Source organism: Crocodylus siamensis, chromosome 3 (genome assembly GCF_052110815.1).
Source record: "Crocodylus siamensis isolate JL-2025a chromosome 3, ASM5211081v1, whole genome shotgun sequence".
Taxonomy (NCBI): domain Eukaryota; kingdom Metazoa; phylum Chordata; order Crocodylia; family Crocodylidae; genus Crocodylus; species Crocodylus siamensis.
The window spans coordinates 259336951-259355766 of NC_143397.1; the positions used below are offsets into that span (position 1 = coordinate 259336951).

An 18816-nucleotide genomic window follows, 5' to 3' on the forward strand; every position below is an offset into this window, starting at 1 on the left:
TGGGGTCAGTAGAGGAGACAACCCCTTTAGAGAGGGCAAATGACACCTACCAAAGTGGCCTGTAGACGGGGTCCACTGCACAGGATTGGAGCCTTTGTGTCATGAGCCCCCTACTGCAGCCGGTGATTCACCTCCAGTGCAGGCAGGAGATGCTCTCCTGAGTACTGGGGGCATATTCCCTCCCCCCAGGTCACAGAGGAGGCATGTGAGGCCTTGCACAGGTGGGCTGTGACTTGCTACGGACCCAAGGCTTTGCAGGAGGCTTCGTGGGCAGTGCAGTCTCTTTGTAGGGTCAGGCCACGCGTGTGCTCATTTCAGGAGCACCTGCGACCAGCGCTGAACCTTGTGCCATGCATGATGTATCCCCGCCCCACTGAGCACTCCTTGTCCGTGGGGAGCTGCGCGTGCCCCCCTCCGCTCGCCCGTGCCGTGACGCTGGTGCTGTCTCCGGCAGGGCCTGAAGAAGCCGAACATCGAGGAAATCCGGCACGCCAAGAACGCCGTGTTCAACCCCTCCATGTTCGGGAGCTCCCTGCAGGAGATCGTCAACATGCAGAAGGAGCGGTACCCCGACCGCCAGCTGCCCTGGGTGCAGACCCGGCTTTCGGAGGAGGTGCTGGCACTCAACGGAGACCAGACCGAGGGCATCTTCAGGTAGGGCAGCCTGGGCGCCTGGCCTGGGGGTGCTGGGGAGGCCAGGGCTGCAGGGCACCGAGCTAGGAGCAATGGTCTTCCACTGCAGCCAGGGAGATCCAGCCTGGCTCTTGGGAAGCTTTCCTCCCCGCAAGGCTGACTCAGCCCTGGAGCGGAGGAGGAGGCCTCCTCTTCCAGTCTCGGCTGGGCTGGGCTGGTTGGGGGGCTGGGGCAAGAGACCTGGTGCCTCCCTGCCCCGTCTCATGCCGGCGGGGTCCTGTCCCCCCCCACACAGGGTCCCCGGAGACATCGATGAGGTCAACGCCCTCAAGCTGCAGGTCGACCAGTGGAAGATCCCCACCGGCTTGGAAGACCCCCACGTCCCTGGTAAGGGCCAGCGCCCCCAGTCCACTCCCCCCTGCAGCCTGTGAGCAGGGCTGGGGGGAACCTGGCCCCCGATGGGCTCTGGTGGCCACACTGGGCATTGGCTTTATCCCGCGTCCCTCCACCCAGGCTCCCAGTCTGGAGGAGCAGGTCGGCCTGCACAGAGCCGGTGGATGCCCTAGGACAGGAGCAGACACATGCCTGACCCCGATGCAGGGCAGCCAGCTGGGTGGAGCCGCCCCGGGGCCTGTGTCTGCTCCGCTGTGGCAGGGACAGCAGTGGCCAGTGCTTGTTCCCTAGCCCCACAACTCTGCTGCCCAGCAGCCCCTTGCCCTGCCAGAGCTAGTGCCAGCCTGCAGCCCCGGGTGAGGGGCTCGAGCCGCTGCATCCAGGGGCAGGAGCTGGTTTTGGCCGAGCGAGCCCTGCTGTGCGTGGGGCGGGGCCTGGTTGGAGGAGCCCCAGCCAGGGAGCCTGGGGGAAGCAGGTCCCTTGTCCAGCCAGAGACGGGGCAGGAGGGCCTGGGTCCCGGGGGCTTGCTGGGGTCAGACCAAGCCCAGGCAGGGGGTGCCAGGGCCCAGGAAGGACACGGTCAGCAGACGGGGGGCTTGGCGGGTTCAGTCCCTTGTCAGCCGTGCTGGGAAACACAGACATGAGCAGCCCATTGTGTGTGCACGCATTCATGTGTGTACACGTGTGTGCATATGCACATTCATGTTTGGGTGCATGTGCATATGTGCATGTTTATGTGGGTGCATGCATTTATATGTGTGTGTGTATGTGCATTCGTGAGTGTGTGGATGTTTCATAGTTTCATAGTTTCTAGGGTCGGAAGGGACCTGAGCAGATCATCTAGTCCGACCCCCCACCATGGCAGGAAAGAGCACTGGGGTCAAACGACCCCGGCAAGGTGATTGTCTAGCCTCCTCTTAAAGCCCCCCAGGGTAGGGGCCAGCACTGCTTCTCTTGGAAGCTGGTTCCAGACCCTAGCCGCCCTGACCGTGAAGTCGCGCCTCCTGATAGCTAACCTAAACCTACCCGCTGCCAGCTTGTGACCGTTATTCCTGGTCATTCCTGGCGGTGCCCGGGGGAACAGGGACTCCCCCAATGCCTGCTGGTCCCCCCTGACTAGTTTGTAACAGGCCACCAGATCCCCCCTCCGCCTTCTCTTGTGGAGGCTGAACAGGTTGAGGTCCCGCAGCCTCTCCTCGTAGGGCCTGCCCTGCTGCCCCCGACCATGCGAGTGGTCTTCTCTGGACCCTCTCCATGCTGACCACATCCCTCCTGCAGTGCGGCGCCCAGACCTGGACGCAGTCCTCCAGCTGCGGCCTGACCAGTGCCGCATAGAGGGGGAGGGTCACCTCCCTGGACCTGCTCGAGATGCGTCTGTGGATGCAGGACAAGGTGTGGGTGGCCTTCCTGACCGCGTCCCCACACTGCCGGCCCATGTTCATCTTGGAGTCAGTGATGACCCCCAGATCCCTTTCTGCCTCCGTGCTGACAAGAGGGGAGTTCCCCAGCCTGTAGGTATGGTGCCGGTTGTTCCTCCCCAGGTGCAGCACCTTGCACTTGTCAGTGTTGAATCCCATCCTATTCACATCCGCCCACCCTGGTAGCCTGTCTAGGTCTGATTGTAGCCTGTTGCATCCTTCCAGTGTGCCCACGTCCCCCCACACCTTAGTGTCATCAGCAAATTTGAGCAGGTGCTTTTTACCCCCTCGTCCAAGTCACTGATGAAGATGTTGAACAGTGCGGGCCCGAGGACCGAGCCCTGGGGGACCCCACTGCCCACGTCCTCCCAGGCTGAGAAGGACCCATCCACCACCGCTCTCTGGGTGCGGCCCTCCCGCCAGTTGGTGACACATCTGACTGTGTGGGTGTCTACGCCACAGCCCCCAGTTTCTTAATGAGAACGGGGTGAGAGACAGTGTCAAAAGCCTTCCAGAAGTCCAGGAAGACGATGTCCACTGCTCCCCCTGTGTCTAATGATCTGGTGATCTGATCGTAAAAGGCCACCAGGTTGGTCTGACAGGACCTGCCACCAATGAACCCGTGTTGGTTGCCCCTAAGCATGCAGTCCCCTGCTGGCCCCTCCTGGATGTGTGCCAGCATAATTTTCTCGAACAGCTTGCCTAGGATCGAGGTAAGACTAACCGGCCCATAGTTTCCTGGGTCCTCCTTCCTGCCTTTTTTGAAGATGGGGACCACGTTGGCCCTCTTCCAGTCCTCCGGTACCTCACCAGAGCACCACGAGTGCTCGTACAGCTGTGCCAGGGGAGTGGCAATGACCTCGGCCAGTTCCTTTAGGACTCTAGGGTGGAGATCGTCCGGGCCGGCTGACTTGAATACGTCCAACCCCTCCAGAAGCCCCCTAACTAAATCCTCGCTAACCCGTGGCCCAGGCGTGTCTCTCCCGGGGCCCGGGGGGGGCCCAGCAGGGAGATGGCTGTTCTGGCCCCTACTTAGGAAGACGGAGGCAAAGAAATCATTAAACTTGTTAGCTTTGCCGTCTGGCAGATGTGTTTATGTGTGTGTGCATGTATTCATGTGTGCACATGTATGATTGTGTGCATATGTGTGTTCGTGTGTGTGCGTTTGTGCATTTGTGTGTATGCATGCACATGCATTCATGTGTGTGCGTTCATGTGTGTACACATGTGCATATGTGCATTTGCGTGTGTGTGCATGTTTGGGCGTGTGCTTGTGTATGTGCATTTACATGTGCACACACTTCTACATATGTGTATTTGGGTGCATGTGTGTGCATTCGTGTGCACGCATGTGTGCACATGCTCCCGCGTGTGCATGTTTGTGTGCGCAAGTGTGCATTTGCATACATGCGTGTGTCCCTGTGTGCATGCGCATCCCTCTTGTGGCTCCCCTCCAAGCCCTGGTCCAGCACGTAGCAGCGGCAGGACGCAGGAGCTCTCGCTCGTGGCCCCCGCGTGCCCGGCCCTCCCTGCCTGCCCTCCCACGAGCCCCTCTGCCCGCTCTCCACAGCCTCGCTGCTGAAGCTGTGGTACCGGGAGCTGGAGGAGCCGCTGATCCCCCACGACTTCTACGAACAGTGCATCACCCACTACGAGAACCCCGAGGCCGCCATCGCCGTCGTCCACTCCCTGCCCCGCATCAACAAGATGGTGCTCTGCTACCTCATCCGCTTCCTACAGGTGGGGTCCGCGGCTCCAGAGAGGGGGCGGCAGGTCCAGCAGCTCCCTAGTCAGCCCAGGCAGGTGGGCGCGGAGGTGTGGGGGGCACCACCAAGCCACCATAGAGGAGAGGCCTCTTCAGGGCCGGGGGAAATTGGAGGGGTCCAGAGTCAGGCGACAGACCGCAGTCCTGGCTGTGTCCAGCCTCCGGGGCTGCTGTCGGAAGAGCGGCTCCCTGTCGCTGCAGAGGCACGAAGCCACGACTTCAGACCTCAGCAGAGCAGGCTCAGGCTGGGTCTCTGGACAAACGTCCAAGGCGAGGACGAGGGCTGGGGGCTGGACCGAGGGTCTGAGCTGCCCTGGGGAGACCACGCTCACCCCTGCCCGCCCCTCCGGCAGGTGTTCGTGCAGCCCGCCAACGTGGCAGTGACCAAGATGGACGTCAACAACCTGGCCATGGTGATGGCCCCCAACTGCCTGCGCTGCCAGTCTGACGACCCGCGCGTCATCTTTGAGAACACCCGCAAGGAGATGTCCTTCCTCCGCGTGCTCATCCAGCACCTGGACACCAGCTTCATGGAGGGCGTCCTATAGCAGCGAGCAGGGGCACCCCCAGCTGCGCCCCGGCCCTGGCCAGGGAAGGTGACTCTCGGGGAGGCGCCGGGCACGGCTGCCCATCCCCAGCACGGTGCCCCCCCAGTGCCCCCTGTCCTCTTGCGCCGGCGGGGGGTGCTGCCCAGTGCCTCTGCTCTGCCCAATGCCTCCTCCTCCCAGCCGGACCCCTGCCCACGGCACTGCCCGTCTCCCCATCCGACTGCTCAGACTCCTGCCCAGGCTCCTGGAGGCTGGGGCTCACCACCGTGCTCTGGCCAGCTCCTAGGAGCCCTGTGCCTTGGGGGCCCACCTCCAGCAGAGCCCACACAGGAGGGGGGAAGGGGGCCCGGCTGCCCAGGGCACCCACCTGGGACCCAGTTCTGGCCACGGTGTAGGGCAAGGGGGGGTTTGGAGCCTACAGCTGGGACCGGGCTGGGCCGCAGGCCGCTGTCCTGCAGGGCTGTCCCTGCCTGAGCTCCAGGGACAGGAGGAAAGGAGGACGGGCAGGGTTCGCAGGGGGCTGTGCCTGTCCCGGTGCACCTGGCCGCATCCCCCATGAGATCGGGGCCAGAGCAGCAGCATCCAGCTCCAGGTTCTTCCTTCCATCAAAGCTGAGGGCTCAGGTCCCATCCCCTGCTTGGCCCATGCCTCAGCCCTGGGCACCCTCCAGCGCTGCCTTCCACGATGACTCCCCGCTGCTTGTGAGCCCACCGCTTTCTCCTGCCATCGCCACAGGCCTCAGCTCAGCCCTGCAGAAAAGAGAGCTGTGCCCATGGGACAGGAGCCGGAGAGCCATGCCCATCGCCCAGGCCCTGCTCCATGCCAAGCTGGGATGCTGCAGCTTCTTCCAGGAGACGTGTCCGCCCAGCTGGCCCTGCCCACAGAGCGGGGCTCCCAGTCACAGTTGCAGCCCCGGAGACACAGAGGGACCGTCAGGAGCGACACAGACTGGACTCCAGGCTCTTCGCAGAGCAGCTGGATGTGCCGCTGCAGCGTGGGATTCCCCGTCCTGGTCTGCTGTCCTGCCCCACCATGGCTGGGCCCCTCCTGGGCTCCCCCAGCTCCCGGCTCATGCCCCAGCCCTGGGGCAGCAGGAGAGAATCAACACCGCATCCTGGGTGCCTTCACCACCGCTACTGCATCTCCTCCTCCCTCTCCAACGTCCTCTCCCCAGGGCAGGCTGCAGGGAGCCTCCCTGGCTCCAGCTGCTCCAGAAACGCCCGCCTGGGCAGCAGCGGGATCCGTGTGAGCTCTCCACCCGCCAGGCTGCCTTCCCTGGAGGTGGGTACCATCCAGCTGGTCCCCAGCCTTCCTGACCCAGGTCAGCAGCCATGCAGGGAGCTGGCTCTTCTGCGTCATGGTGGGGTCAGACCAGCTGGTGGGGACTGCAAGCCAGCAGGGCCAGGGGCCGGAGACCAGCTAGCCTAGTGGTGCTCAACCTTTTATTCAAGCAAGGCAAAGCTTGAAATCAGCCAGCTTGTGGCCTGCCAGGCCATTCTATCTGGCCCGTGGGGCCCCTAAAAAATTTAGAAAATTAATATTTATCTGCCCCAACTGCCTGTCATGTGGCCCTCGATGGCTTGCCAAAACTCAGTAAGCGGCCCTCCACACAAAATAATTGCCCGCTCCTGATCTAAACCCTTCGTCAAACTACCATCACCCTGACAGCCCCAGGCATCCCACCTGAACCTGCCACAGGGGAAGTTGGGGGGCTGCGGCAGCCAACATCTTGCTTCTGTAAACGGGTGTTTATATATGGGCCAGAGAGCCAAGGCAGAGGCCATTGCCCCACTGCAGAGGAAGGCAAAACCCCCCAGTGCAGACCAGCATGAGCGCAGGGGCAAGACCCTCCCGCCAGGACCCTGCAGGGTAGGTGCCAGCAGGAGCATCGGCCCGGCCCAGCCCCAGCCTGGGCTGCAGCAGCACCAGCACCTCGGGGGGAAGCTTAAAGCCCCTGTTGCATGCAGTTGGGGGTGAGGGTCAACCAGCACAGCCCAGAAACCTGGGAAATCCCCATAGCAGAGCACAGGCATTGCTGTGCCTAGATCCCCCACACCCAGTGCCCTTTCACCCTCTCCTTGAGGCCTCCAGGGATGGAGAGTCCCCCCTTCCCTGGCGTCTCTCCCACGGCCCCTGCTCCGACAGCGAAGAAGTGTTTCCTGATCTCCAGCCTAAGCCTGCTTGGCTGCAACTTCCAGCAATGGCTCCGCACCCTCCTCTCTGCAGCAGGAGAGAACAGGTGCTCTCCCTCGTCTCTCTGGCAGCCCCTCAGCTACTTGCAGCCTGCTGTCGCGTCCCCGCTTAAGCACCCATGACTTCACGTGTGCAGAGAGGACCGTCACTCAAGAATTGGGCTCTACGGCCACATGCGCCGACATTCAGTAAGACACCTGGTGCAAACCTATTGTCTGGTGAGACGGGGGGTTCCCAGAGAGAGAACCATGCAGCACGTTCAGCATCCCGTAGCCATGTTTTAAATTGGATCAAAGTAACGAAACGTTAGAAGCTTTACCTGCAAAAATGCAAAGACCGACCATGGGATGATACGAGGCCATGAAAGACCGACCGGTGGAGATGGCCTGGGCAGCCACACTGCTCCTTAGCTCAGCTCTCAGCCCTGTGCCAGTGTCTTCTGGATGCGGAGCCATGACCTTTGGGCTTGCTCTGAAATACCTTTGTGCCCTGTGGGTGTCTGTGGGGCTGCCAAGGGCAGGTCTCCACTGCCGTTCCCCTTCCAGCTATTCATGCAGCTGAGCAGGGAGCATTCAGTCTCAGGGAGAGGAGGAGAGGAGAGCAGCAGCATGCTAGCACGTGTGATTCCTGGTGCTCCCCTTTCCCCCATCACTCCAGCTTTGCAGATCACATCTAGCCCCCAGGCCAGCTGTGAGCACCACTGGTCTAGTGCTCTGGCAGGGAAAGTGCCTTCACCCCCCCGGAGCAGGCACCCACCTCGGGAAGGAGCCTGGTTTCCTGGTGTGATGAGCTCGTGGGAAGCACCATGGGGACCCTGGGGAGCAGTGGTGGCCCCAGCTTCTGCCCCTGGAGCCTTCCTGGAGCAGAGTGAGAGTTCACGGTGCCCAGGGCAGATGGACTAACCCCAGCAAGTCCTGCATTGCTTGGGCACCTGCTGTTGGCTTGTCTCGTTGGCTTGGATCTCTCCTCTCCCCGCTGCATCATAGGAAAGGCACAAGCAGCCCCAAGGAAGCCTCGCCTGGCTGGCACTGCCAGGTCAGGCCTTGTTCACAGGCTCACACAGGAGGCACACACCCCATCAGCGCTGGGGCAGGATCCTCGGGGGGCAGCCATGTGGAGGAGGGGACCGGCGACTCCAGCGTGTGGGGCCTCGGCCCTTCTCAAGATCCAGCCAGACAGCAGCCAGATCCCAGATCCTTCCTGGACTCGCCTGGGAGCATCTCAGCTGCCAGCCCAAACTGCATCACCAGAGCACCCATCCAGAGCATGGACCAGGGGCATCCTGGCTCCTTCGGGCCCTGGGCAGGACGTGACCCACGCAGGATGGAGGGCGAGCACTGGAAATCCTCCAAACAGGGCTCAGCATTGCAGAGACACGGCCCCTCCTGCCATCCCGGGACCTCTGCAGCAGGCAGGAAGAGCGTGTCAGCCCATCCCTGTCCAACCCCGTGAGGCCAGGCCCACCCGCAGTCTGCTTACGGTGCCCTGGACCCACAGCTGCATCCTACCGGGCAGAAGCCAGCCTGGAGGGCCCCTGGCTACTAGGTGCTGAAGTCACCTATGTCACTGCCAGCAGGCCCCTCCATGTGCCAGCCCGCCCCTCGCTCACTGCATGCCCCATCGCACGGCCCCTGCTTCCCGGCAGGGTGGGAGGCACTGGCTCCTGGCTTGGCCTTGACTAGCCCCAGCTGCAGCACCGCCAGCTCTGAGTTTGCCCGACCTGGGTGCGAGTGCCACCTTCCAGGCCAGTCCAACCGTCTCGGGAGACCTAGAGAGAGGCACGCATCGTCTGCTTCGCTGCCGCCATCGCTTTCCACCCAGAGGCTGCTTATCCCTCGCGCCATTGTCCATCCACTGCACGCGCTCGCGCCCATTCATGTCCTGGGGTCCCACGCGGGGACCCCTCATGGCTTCTGACCAAAAATAGAAACCCACTCGCCTCTTGCCCCTGCCTTCCCTAGGCTGGGGCGTCCCTATCCCCTCGCCTGCACCACGCTCGTTGTTCCCTGGTGGGGATGGAGCCATTCCTCAGGGGATCAGGCACAGACCCCCTGGCAAGGACCCCCATCTGGCTTCCCCAGGCAGCAGCCACCTCCCAGCCTTTGCTTAGTGACCCCTCTCTGCTCCTGTCTTCCTGGTGCATGGAGAGGAGCAGCACCCCGGGCATGCTCACATCCCACCCCGTGCCAACAGCTAGGGTCACATGAGCACAGCTCCCTCCATGGTCCCCGTGGAGCAGCTGGCACATGCATGCCCCTGCCTGGGAGGCACTCTAGTGGGGAGCTGGAGGGCCTGGGAGCAGTGCCTCTGTTGGAGGCCTTGTACAGATGTTCAGTTTCTTCTGGGAGAGTTGCTGCTCTCCCAGGAGAAAACACGAGTGTCCAGATGTTCAGGCTTTTTCTCCCAGAGTAAAAATGGCCTCTCCAGGAGAAAAATAACCTAGGTGAAATCACTCCCAGGAACATTTCTCCTGGGAGATCAAAAGTCTGTCCATGCCATAAGATGCACAGGCAAGGGCTCCTCTCCCTGCAATGTTCATGGAGACCTCGCCAGCACCTACCCACCGTGCAGCCCCATGGGAGCGATGCCCCTTGCTGGGGCATCGCATGCCCAGGCCTGCAGGCTGTCAATCTGCTTCTGCATTGCCCCTTCGCTGGCAGGAACCAGCTCTTTTCCAGATGGAGCTGAAGGTTTCCCATAGGCAGGAGGGCCCCGGGCGTGCCGCTGGCCTTGGGGTCCCATCGCACATGCCCCCAGAGCTGAGATCCGGGGAAGATGGGAAAGTCCAGATGCCTTGGGAGCCAACAGGAACGTTCCCCTCAACCTGCCTGGGGCTGGGCCTAGCGTCGGCGGGAATGAGCTGGACTCCAACACGGGGCAGGTGGGAGGCGCGACACAGCCCCCTCCTCCCTGCCCCTGCATTTACCGACAAGACCTGTACAGAGAATTTTTTTAAACCACCCCCAGCCCTCGTGATCGTGCCCAGAGCTTCCACGCCAGCCCTGCCCCCTGGCCGCCCCCCTGCTCTGTCCTGGGGGCCGGTCCCTGTCTCTTTCTCTCTCTTTTTCTCTCTCTCCTTGGTACAAACTGGACTCTTCTTTTCCTCCTGGTTTTTATATTGACAATTTTTTTTTTTTTTTAAGAAACGTTTTTATTTATTAATAATGGGATGAAACAAGGCGGGAGCCGACGTGCTGATAGCCGGCGCCGCGCAGGGGTGGGGGTGGGGGGGTTGTGACTGGGAGCATGTTCTCCAGGAGCAGATGGCAGACAGGGAGCTGGCCCAGTACAGCCCAGTACAACCCAACCCATTACAGCCACCCCCCCGGTCCGGGATCTGTGGAAGCAAACGCCGTGACCACTTGCCAAACACCTCATTCAAACGTCCTCCCTAACCACAGACCCGCTACTAGCAGCTCCCAAGAGCCAGGGCTAGAGGCACCATGAGATCAGAGCCCTGCTCCCCACTTCAGCTGCCCCGGGGGATCTGCCCAGCTCCAGGGCACCAGACCTGGTGTCGCTCACCACCTCAACCACCCTGGGCAGAGCAGAACCAGCCCCCCATGAACTGGGCTGGGCTCTCCTCTGCTGGGGCTGCTGGACCCAGCTGAGTCCGGACAGGGGCTACACATGCCATCTGTGGCCAATTCGCAGCCAAGGGAACAGGGTGTGGGTGTAAATCAGCAGGGCTCAATCCTGCGTGGGCTCCGGGCATCACCAAGAGACCCTCCATCCCGAGGGGCTGCACCAGTGGAGCAAGTGCAGGGAGTTCCCCCAGGTCTGGGCCAGTGTAACCGAGACCAGGATCTGGCCCAGGCCCCGGATGCCCGGGGTGGCCTCCGGTTTCCATCTCATTTTCCTTCCTTCCCGTCAAAGCAAAAGGGGACATCCAACCGTCCCTCCCTCCCTCCTCCTCCTCCCCTTCCTCGGACAATCATCTCGGGCGCTGGGGCTGGCCTTCGCGGCGGCAGACAGACGTTGCAGAGCCGCGCCGGGGACCTGCGGCGACACGGGCCTCGGAGGCGATGAGGGGGGGGCAACTACTGCGTACCGTTGTCTGACTAACTCTGTAATTATGAAGCATGGACATGTAGAGGCGACTCCATGTTGTGTGAATAAAGCTCCATACGGACATTGCCCCCCCGGCTCTGCGTCTCCGTCCCCAGCTGCTGCCCCTCCCCGCGGCCCGTGTGGCCCCGGGCATGGCACCTGTCACCCGCTCCCTGCCCACAGCACCCTCCTGGGCCAGCTGAGCTCATGTACCTGGTGCCTGAGCTGGGATGGGTGGCCCCCAGCTGGGGTGGGCTACCAGGAAAGATGCCACCAGTCTTGGGTGCCCGGTGCCCACCTGCCGACTCCCGGATCCGGCCTCCCAGAGACCCCCAGGCTGCAGCCCAGCTCCCCATGCTCTCACTGGGGCTCCTGGCGTGTGGCTTCAGATGGGGAACTGCCCACAACCCGGTCCCTTACAGCCCCTGGGCTAGTGGCTCCGGTCTGGGTCCTGCCTCCTGTTCCTGGCTCATGGCACGTGTCCAAGATGCCAGGACCCCATGGGGTTGCCAGGAACACGTTCCCCTCCCAGTTCCCTGCTGACAAAGCTCAAGCTGAGGGCAAGGATTTGTGGCAGGGTCTTGGGAGCATTTGAGGGCTCTCAGCCCCCCCCCCGATGCAAGCCCAGAGCCACACGCAAGTGCCCGCTGGACAGACCCAGTGCCCCAGCACTGTCTCAGCCCCTGCCTACTCAGGCCAAGGGGTTGATCCTGCCCAATGCACCCAAGGGCTGGAGGCTGGGTGGGGCCAAAGAGACACCCGGTCTCTTCCATCAGCGCAAACAGCCTGGGTGCCCCCAGCTCAGGGGCATGAGGGGAGGGGGGCACTGCCTGCTGCATGGAGCCAGGACCCTGCCCAGTGCCCACAAGTAGATGGAGGGTTTCTAGCATGACTCTGCTGGGCCAAGCCTCCTGGCCCCTCTTTGGCAGGGCAGCGCAGCAGGGCCTGCATAGGAGTTGTGCTTCTCCCTCCTGCCCAGCCCTGCTGCACCCTCCCATCCCCTTTCCTGGATTGGGACCGGTCCATTCTGGGCACCTGTGCCCTGCAGCCTGGCTTGGCACAGTGTGGGGGTCCAGGATGAAAGCCAACGGGGATACACTGGACTACAGGGCACTTGGCCCTTGAAAGCTGCAGTCACCCACAGTCAAACCACTCTCCCATGTCCGTGACGGGGAACCACCCACAGAGGTGCCCCCACGTACAGCGCCTGGCGCTCCTTGGAGAAGAGCCCCATTTCAGGCACCGAACAACTGTGATGTTCACCGCAGGCAAGGGAGCCTGGCAGTGAGTTGGAGGGGGAAGCGTGCCCCCATGCTTTGGGGGTCCCTGGGGCAGGTGACCTGCGGCTGGGGGGGTCCTGCTCCCTTTCTGCTGTCCCTTCTCTCCTAAGCACAAGTTCAATAAACTTCAATGGCCTGCACTTGACTGATGTCTGTGCTGCATTTGCCTGGATGCGGCACGGGGAAGAAGGGCTTTTTGGGTCCAGGGGCTGGGGGCATGGGGGTGGGGGGCTGTGGTTGACTAGGGAGTACAGACACAGCTGATCACTAGAAAAGATATTGCTTGTATTGATCAGGGCAAAGGGGCTTATTGATTTTTTTAAAATGTGAACAAAGGTGGAGGGGGTGGCAGGGGCAGTAGAGTTCTGGCTGCATCCTAGAGCAGCCAGTTGCAGCAGTGTTTGGTAGGGGATGAGAAGCAATGCAGTGTGGGATGCCATGCAGTGTGTGGATGCAGTGCAGGGTGGGCTGCCTGGAGGACCAATCAGACCTGTGTTGCTTGGTGTCCACATCCAATGTGGAACCTGAGATCTGCTTTCATAGATTTCATAGACATCAGGGCTGGAAGGGACCTCGGGAGATCATCGAGTCCAGCCCCCTGCCCAAAGGGCAGGAAGTCAGCTGGGGTCATAGGGTCCCAGCAAGATAAGCATCCAATTTACTCTTGAAGGTGTTCAATGTAGGTGCTTGAACCACCTCCGCTGGCAGACTGCTCCAGACCTTGGGGGCTCAGATAGTAAAGAAATTCTTCCTTATGTCCAGCCTGAAACGGTCTCGCAGGAGTTTGTGACCGTTTGACCTCGTCATCCCTTGGGGCACTCTGGTGAACAGACGTTCCCCCAGATCCTGGTGGTCACCCCTGAGAAACTTGTAGGTGGCCACCAGATCCCCCCTGAGCCTGCGCTTTTCCAGGCTAAAGAGTCCCATGGCTCTCAGCCTGTCGTCATAAGGTCTGTTTTCCTGACCTCTGATCATGCGCGTGGCTCTCCTCTGGACTCTCTCAAGCTTCTCCACATCCTTCTTGAATTGTGGAGCCCAAAACTGGACGCAGTACTCCAGCTGCGGCCTCACCAAGGCCAAGTACAAGGGGAGAATGATGTGGAGAATGACAAGAGGATTTGCTCGAGAAGCATCTATGGATGCACGCCAGCATTTTGGTCGCTTTACTAGCCGCAGCATCGCATTGCAGGCCCATGTTCATCTTGTGGTCAATGATGACCCCCAAGTCTCTTTCTTCTGTAGTGCTAACCAACGTAGCACTGCCGAGCCTATAAGGGTGCTGCAGGTTTTTCCTCCCAAGGTGGAGACCCTTGCATTTATCGATGTTAAACACCATGAGGTTCTCGTCTGCCCATTTGCTGAGCTTGTCCAGGTCAGCCTGGATCACCCGCCTATCTTCTGGCGTGGATGCTTTGCCCCAAAGTTTGGTGTCATCGGTGAACTTGGCCAGTCCACTCTTGACTCCAATGTCCACATCATTAATGAAGATGTTAAACAATATGGGTCCCAGGACAGAGCCTTGGGAGATCCCCATGGGTCACAGGGCACCACGATGAGTGACTGCCATCAATCACAACCCTCTGGGTCTGACCACGGAGCCAATTTCCCAGCCAGCGGATCGTGGTGGCCCCAAGGCCACAATCGGCCAGTTTGGCCAAGAGGTGATCGTGGGATACCAGATCAAAAGCTTTTTTGAAGTCAAGATATATGACATCAATCTCTTCTCCCTCATCCAGGTGATAGGTCACCTGGTCATAGAAGGAAATGAGATTGGTCAAACAAGACCTACCCGCAACAAACCCGTGCTGGCTGTCCCTCAGGATGTTAGCCTGGGCCAGTCCCTCAAGGATGGCCTCTTTAATAAACTTTTCTAAGATCTTCCCCAGGATAGAAGTCAGGCTGATGGGCCTGTAGTTAGCCGGATCTACTCTCCTCCCTTTCTTGAAGATCGGCACCACATTGGCCTTCTTCCAGTCTTCGGGCACTGCACCAGAGCGCCAGGAGCTCTCGAAGACCCGTGCCAGGGGCTGGGCTATGACGCTCACCAGCTCCTTGAGTGCCCTGGGGTGCAGGTTGTCAGGGCCGGCTGACTTGAAGGTATCCAGCTTCTCAAGATGTCCCTTCACGAGGTCAGCATTGATGGAGGGTAGGGGATCCCCATCACCCAGATTTCCCTGTCCCATAGCAGGCATGGGCGTCCCGTGTGACTGATGAAAGACTGACGCAAAGTACCTATTTAACAGGTTGGCTTTTTCCTGGGCGTCAGTTGTCAGTTGCCCCATCTGGTTTAGCAGGGGTCCAACATTGCCCTTGCTTTTCCTCCGGCTCCCCACAGATCTGAAAAAGGACTTTTTGTTGTCCTTGATGCCTGAAGCTAGTTGGAGTTCAGTTGCAGCCTTGGCTTTCCTGGTTTGGTCCCTGCACGGAGTAATCCTCCTTGGAGGTGAATCCCGTCCTCCTTCCTTTGTAGGCTTTCCTTTTTAGCCACAGGAGGTCTGCTAGGTCCCTGGAGAGCCAGGGGGGCTGCTGTGCCTTCTTGCTGCCTTTCCTCCGTGTTGGAATAGATTTAGCTTGTGCACTGAGGATCGCTTCCTTGAGAAGCAACCACTCTTCTTGAACTCCCATCTCTCTGGGGTCACGGTCCCTGAGGGCCTGACCAACTAGCCTTTTGAGCTTGTCAAAGTTGGCTTTTCTGAAGTCAAGGACTTCTGTGTTGCTGACTGACTTGCCAGCTTTCCGGCGGATGGTGAAGGTGATCAGCTCGTGGTCGCTGTCACCCAGCTTCCCATCGATCACTAGGTCGCCGATTAGGTCGTCCCCCGTAGCCAGTACCAGGTCGAGCAGAGCTTTGCCTCTCGTTGGCCCACAGACCCCTTGAGTCAGGTAGAGGTCATCCACGCACGAGAGAAAGCTTTGCGACCGCTCGGATTTAGCTGAGTGATCTTCCCACGAGATGTCCGGGTAACTGAAGTCGCCCATGACAACCAAGGTCCTGGAGCATGCGGCCTCGGCCAGCTCCCGAGCAAACTCCTGGTCAAGCTCGGGACTTTGGGTGGGAGGTCTGTAGTAGACTCCCACCGTTGTGTCCCCTGTGCCGTGTTCCCCATGGATTTTAACCCAAAGGGTCTCCAGTCGTCCACCCTGATCACCAATATCAGCTTGCAGGGACGTGTAGCTTTCCTTAACATAGAAAGCTACATCCCCGCCCCTTTTATCTACACGATCCTCCTATAGAGGGTATAGCCCTCTATACCCGTGGTCCAGTCATGGGTGGAGTCCCACCAGGTCTCCGTTATCCCAATGACATCATAATTATTTGCATTGAGCAGGAGGACGAGCTCCTTCTGCTTGTTCCCCAAGCTCCTGGCATTTGTGTACAGGCAGGCGAGTGTCCCAGATTGTGCCAGGGCTGGGGCAGGGGTGGGCTCCCTTAAGTGCTTTGCCAGGGTTGCTCCGTGGGCCAGCAGTGGCAGCAGTCCCCCCATCCCCCAGCGGGCTTAGTTTAAAGCCCGGTGGAGCAGGTCAGCCGGCCTGGCTGAGAAGAGCCTCCTCCCCAGGGGGGAGAGGTGGAGGCCATCTCTTCCCAGCAGCTCACTGCCTCTCTCGCCAAAGAGCGGGCTGTGGTCATGGAGGCCAAAGCCTTCCCGATGACACCAGCTCCGCAGTCTTTGGTTCACTGCGTGGATCCTCCTCTCCCTCCTCAGCCCATAGCCCGAGACTGGGAGGATCAACGATTACACCACCTGTGCCCCCAGACCCCGCCTGGACCACCTGTGAACCACCCCAGGCACCTGCGGAGCAGTTTGACGGGCCTGCACGCCCGAACGTTTCAAGTCCCATCTGTATTTAAACCGCATCACGTGTGTCTGCACCCAGATTCTCACCTTGCTTCCTGAGTGGCAGCGCCCAGCCTGCTGGTTTGGAAGCTGCAAGCCCACCTCCCACGTCTGTCTCCTGCCCTGCGGGGTTGTGCACCCTTCCTGTGTCTCCACCTGGAGCTGTCCCTGGGAGAGAAATGATGGCAGCTCAGCCTATTTTAACCATTTATTAGATTTATGTCTTGCCCTGTCCAAAAGGGTCAGGCTAGAAAAGAGACGTGTTGCACCTGAGCTTGCAAAGGTGTAATCCTCTAATCCTCTGCTCTCCCAGGATCTGGGGTCCCTGACGGCCCCTTCTGTGGCCCAGGGCTGGGGTCAAGGCCATTCGCCTCCCCTTGGCTGTTATCCAGCTGCATGTCGTGGAGCTGGAGTGCCATCTACTGACCAGAGGGGTGGCAGGGACATCCAGCCTCCTGCAAGCAAGGAGCTCTCCCCGAGTTGCAGGGGTGCCCTGCCTTCTGCCCTTGCTTTCGTGTGTCTGGATGCTGGCTGGGGCAGTGGTCACTTCCCAGTCTGTGCCAGTCTCCCTGGCCTGTGTGAGACCCCACTAGCTGGAGCAGGGGGCAGTGGGGAGGGGGGCAGAAAAACGACAGGGAGTCCTGAGTGGGGGAGACTAGGGTGGGCTCCAGGGGACTGGGAAGGCCAGAGCTGGATGCATATGGGGCAGGTCCCAGTAGGGGTGAACGTAAGGGGGAAAAGTGGGGCCAAATAGGACCTGGGCAGGCCAGAGAGGGGGGTATATGGGACAGGGAGGTGGGCTGGAGTGGGCCGTATATGACACTGGGAGGGCTGGAGGGGTGGTGTGGGGAGGCAACTGGGCCAGATAGGATAGGCTGGGCCTCTCTGGGAAGCATGTGGGGCACTAGACAGGCAGAGCGGGTGCACTGGGAGCAGCTGGGCCACACAGGGCAAGCTGCAGTGAGGTATATGGGTGATAGCTGGACCATATAGGGCAGGCCCCGGGGGTATGGGAAACAGATGCACCACGCAGGGCAGGCTGGGGGGTTGATGAGGGGCAGCTCAGCCACACAGGCCACGTGTACGGGAGACAGCTGGGCCACATAAGGCAGGATGGGGGTGGGGGGGAGACAGCTGGACAACACAGGGCAGGTTGGGGGTTATGGGGGGGTAACTGGGCTACATAGGGCGGACTGAGGGGCTATGGGGGTGGCAACTGGGCCACACAGGGCAGACTGGGGACTATGGGGGGGCAACTGGGCTACACAGGGCAGGTTGGGGGTTATGGGGGGCAACTGGAACAAACAGGGCAGACTGGGGGCTTACAGGGTGCAACTGAACCACACAAAGCAGACTGGGGGGCTATGGGGAGCAACTGGACCACACAGGGCAGGTTGGGGGGGTTACGGGGGGCAACTGGGCCACACAAGGCAGACTGGGGGGTTATGGGGGGCAGCTGGGCCACACAGGGCGGAGTGGGGGGGCTATGGGGGCAACTGGACAACACAGAGCAGGTTGGGGGGTTATGGGGGGCACTGGACCACACAGGGTGGACTGGTGGGGCTATGGGGGGCAACTGGATCACACTGGAGGGTTATGGGGGGCAACTGGAACACACAAGGGAGATATGGGGGGCAACTGGAGCACACAGGGCAGACAGGGGGGCTATGGGGGGCAACTGGAGCACACTGGGGGGATTATAGGGGGCAACTGGAGCACACAGGGCGGACTGGGGGGCTGTGTGGAGAAACCTGAGAGAGTCCAAAGAGCCACGCGCATGATCAGAGGTCAGGAAAACAGATCTTACGCTGACAGGCTGAGAGCCACGGGACTCTTTAGCCTGGAAAAGCGCAGGCTCAGGGGTGACCTGATGGCCACCTATAAGTTTCTCAGGGGTGACCACCAGGATCTGGGGGAACGTCTGTTCACCAGAGCGCCCCAAGGGATGATGAGGTCGAACGGTCACAAACTCCTGCAAGCCCGTTTCAGGCTGGACATAAGGAAGAATTTCTTTCCTGTCCGAGCCCCCAAGGTCTGGACCAGTCTGCCAGCGGAGGTGGTTCAAGCACCTACACTGAACACCTTCAAGAGCAAATGGGATGCTTATCTTGCTGGGATCCTGTTGCCGGCACAAGGTGCCCGAGGGAGGCAACAATTGGGTTCGCTGCCCGGTGTGCGTCGCGCCAATAAACACACTGGGGGGAGAAGTAGACAGAGTTTATTTGAGCTCAAGTAAAAGGCGCAGGGAGACTGTATGGTCTCAAATCCCGTGCCCCTACCCCTGCAACAGTGTATATTTATACCCTGGTCATTTTCTGCAGTAGTTTTCCACTAGCTGCCCCCCCCTCGCCCTTTCCCTCCTCCCTCCTCTCTCCGAGCGGTGCCCTTGCATTCCACAGATAACAGTTTCAGCCTGCTACTCATCCTGTTGTCCAGTATTACAGGAGATTGCAAAAGCCAAAGAAAGGGTTACAAAGGTTGGGGAAGGGGGCGGGGGCCTGGCTCGCCTGGGCCTAGAGCAGAGGGGCTTCATCGACACTCGTGGTCTTCCATCCCTCCGAGTTACCTAGGGTTATGCCCAGTGACGCCAGCAATCCTATGACCCCAGCTGGCTTCCTGCCCCTGGGGCAGGGGGCTGGAGGCGAAGATCCTCCGGGGTCCCTTCCAGCCCTGATGTCTATGAAATCTATGAACTGGATC

The 18816-nt window shown here is 60.5% G+C and overlaps 2 protein-coding genes across 4 annotated transcripts in view; one reads left to right on the forward strand and one right to left on the reverse strand.

Moving 5' to 3' along the window:
* The window catches only part of ARHGAP39 (Rho GTPase activating protein 39), a 188047-nt gene extending 176960 nt beyond the window's left edge, over window positions 1-11087 (forward strand). For all 3 annotated transcript variants that reach the window (XM_090040791.1, XM_090040792.1, XM_090040793.1), the window contains 4 exons: window positions 455-654; window positions 929-1020; window positions 4015-4184; window positions 4563-11087. In XM_090040791.1, the coding sequence (XP_089896917.1) occupies window positions 455-654; window positions 929-1020; window positions 4015-4184; window positions 4563-4757 (657 nt within the window). In that variant the 3' untranslated portion in view covers window positions 4758-11087. The remainder of the gene's footprint in view (window positions 1-454; window positions 655-928; window positions 1021-4014; window positions 4185-4562) is intronic.
* Window positions 1-18816, reverse strand: part of LOC149869728 (uncharacterized) — a 34212-nt gene that overhangs the window by 14537 nt on the left and 859 nt on the right. Inside the window, exon 2 of the mRNA XM_090040796.1 lies at window positions 16165-16284. The gene's annotated coding sequence lies outside the window, so the exon portion shown is untranslated. The remainder of the gene's footprint in view (window positions 1-16164; window positions 16285-18816) is intronic.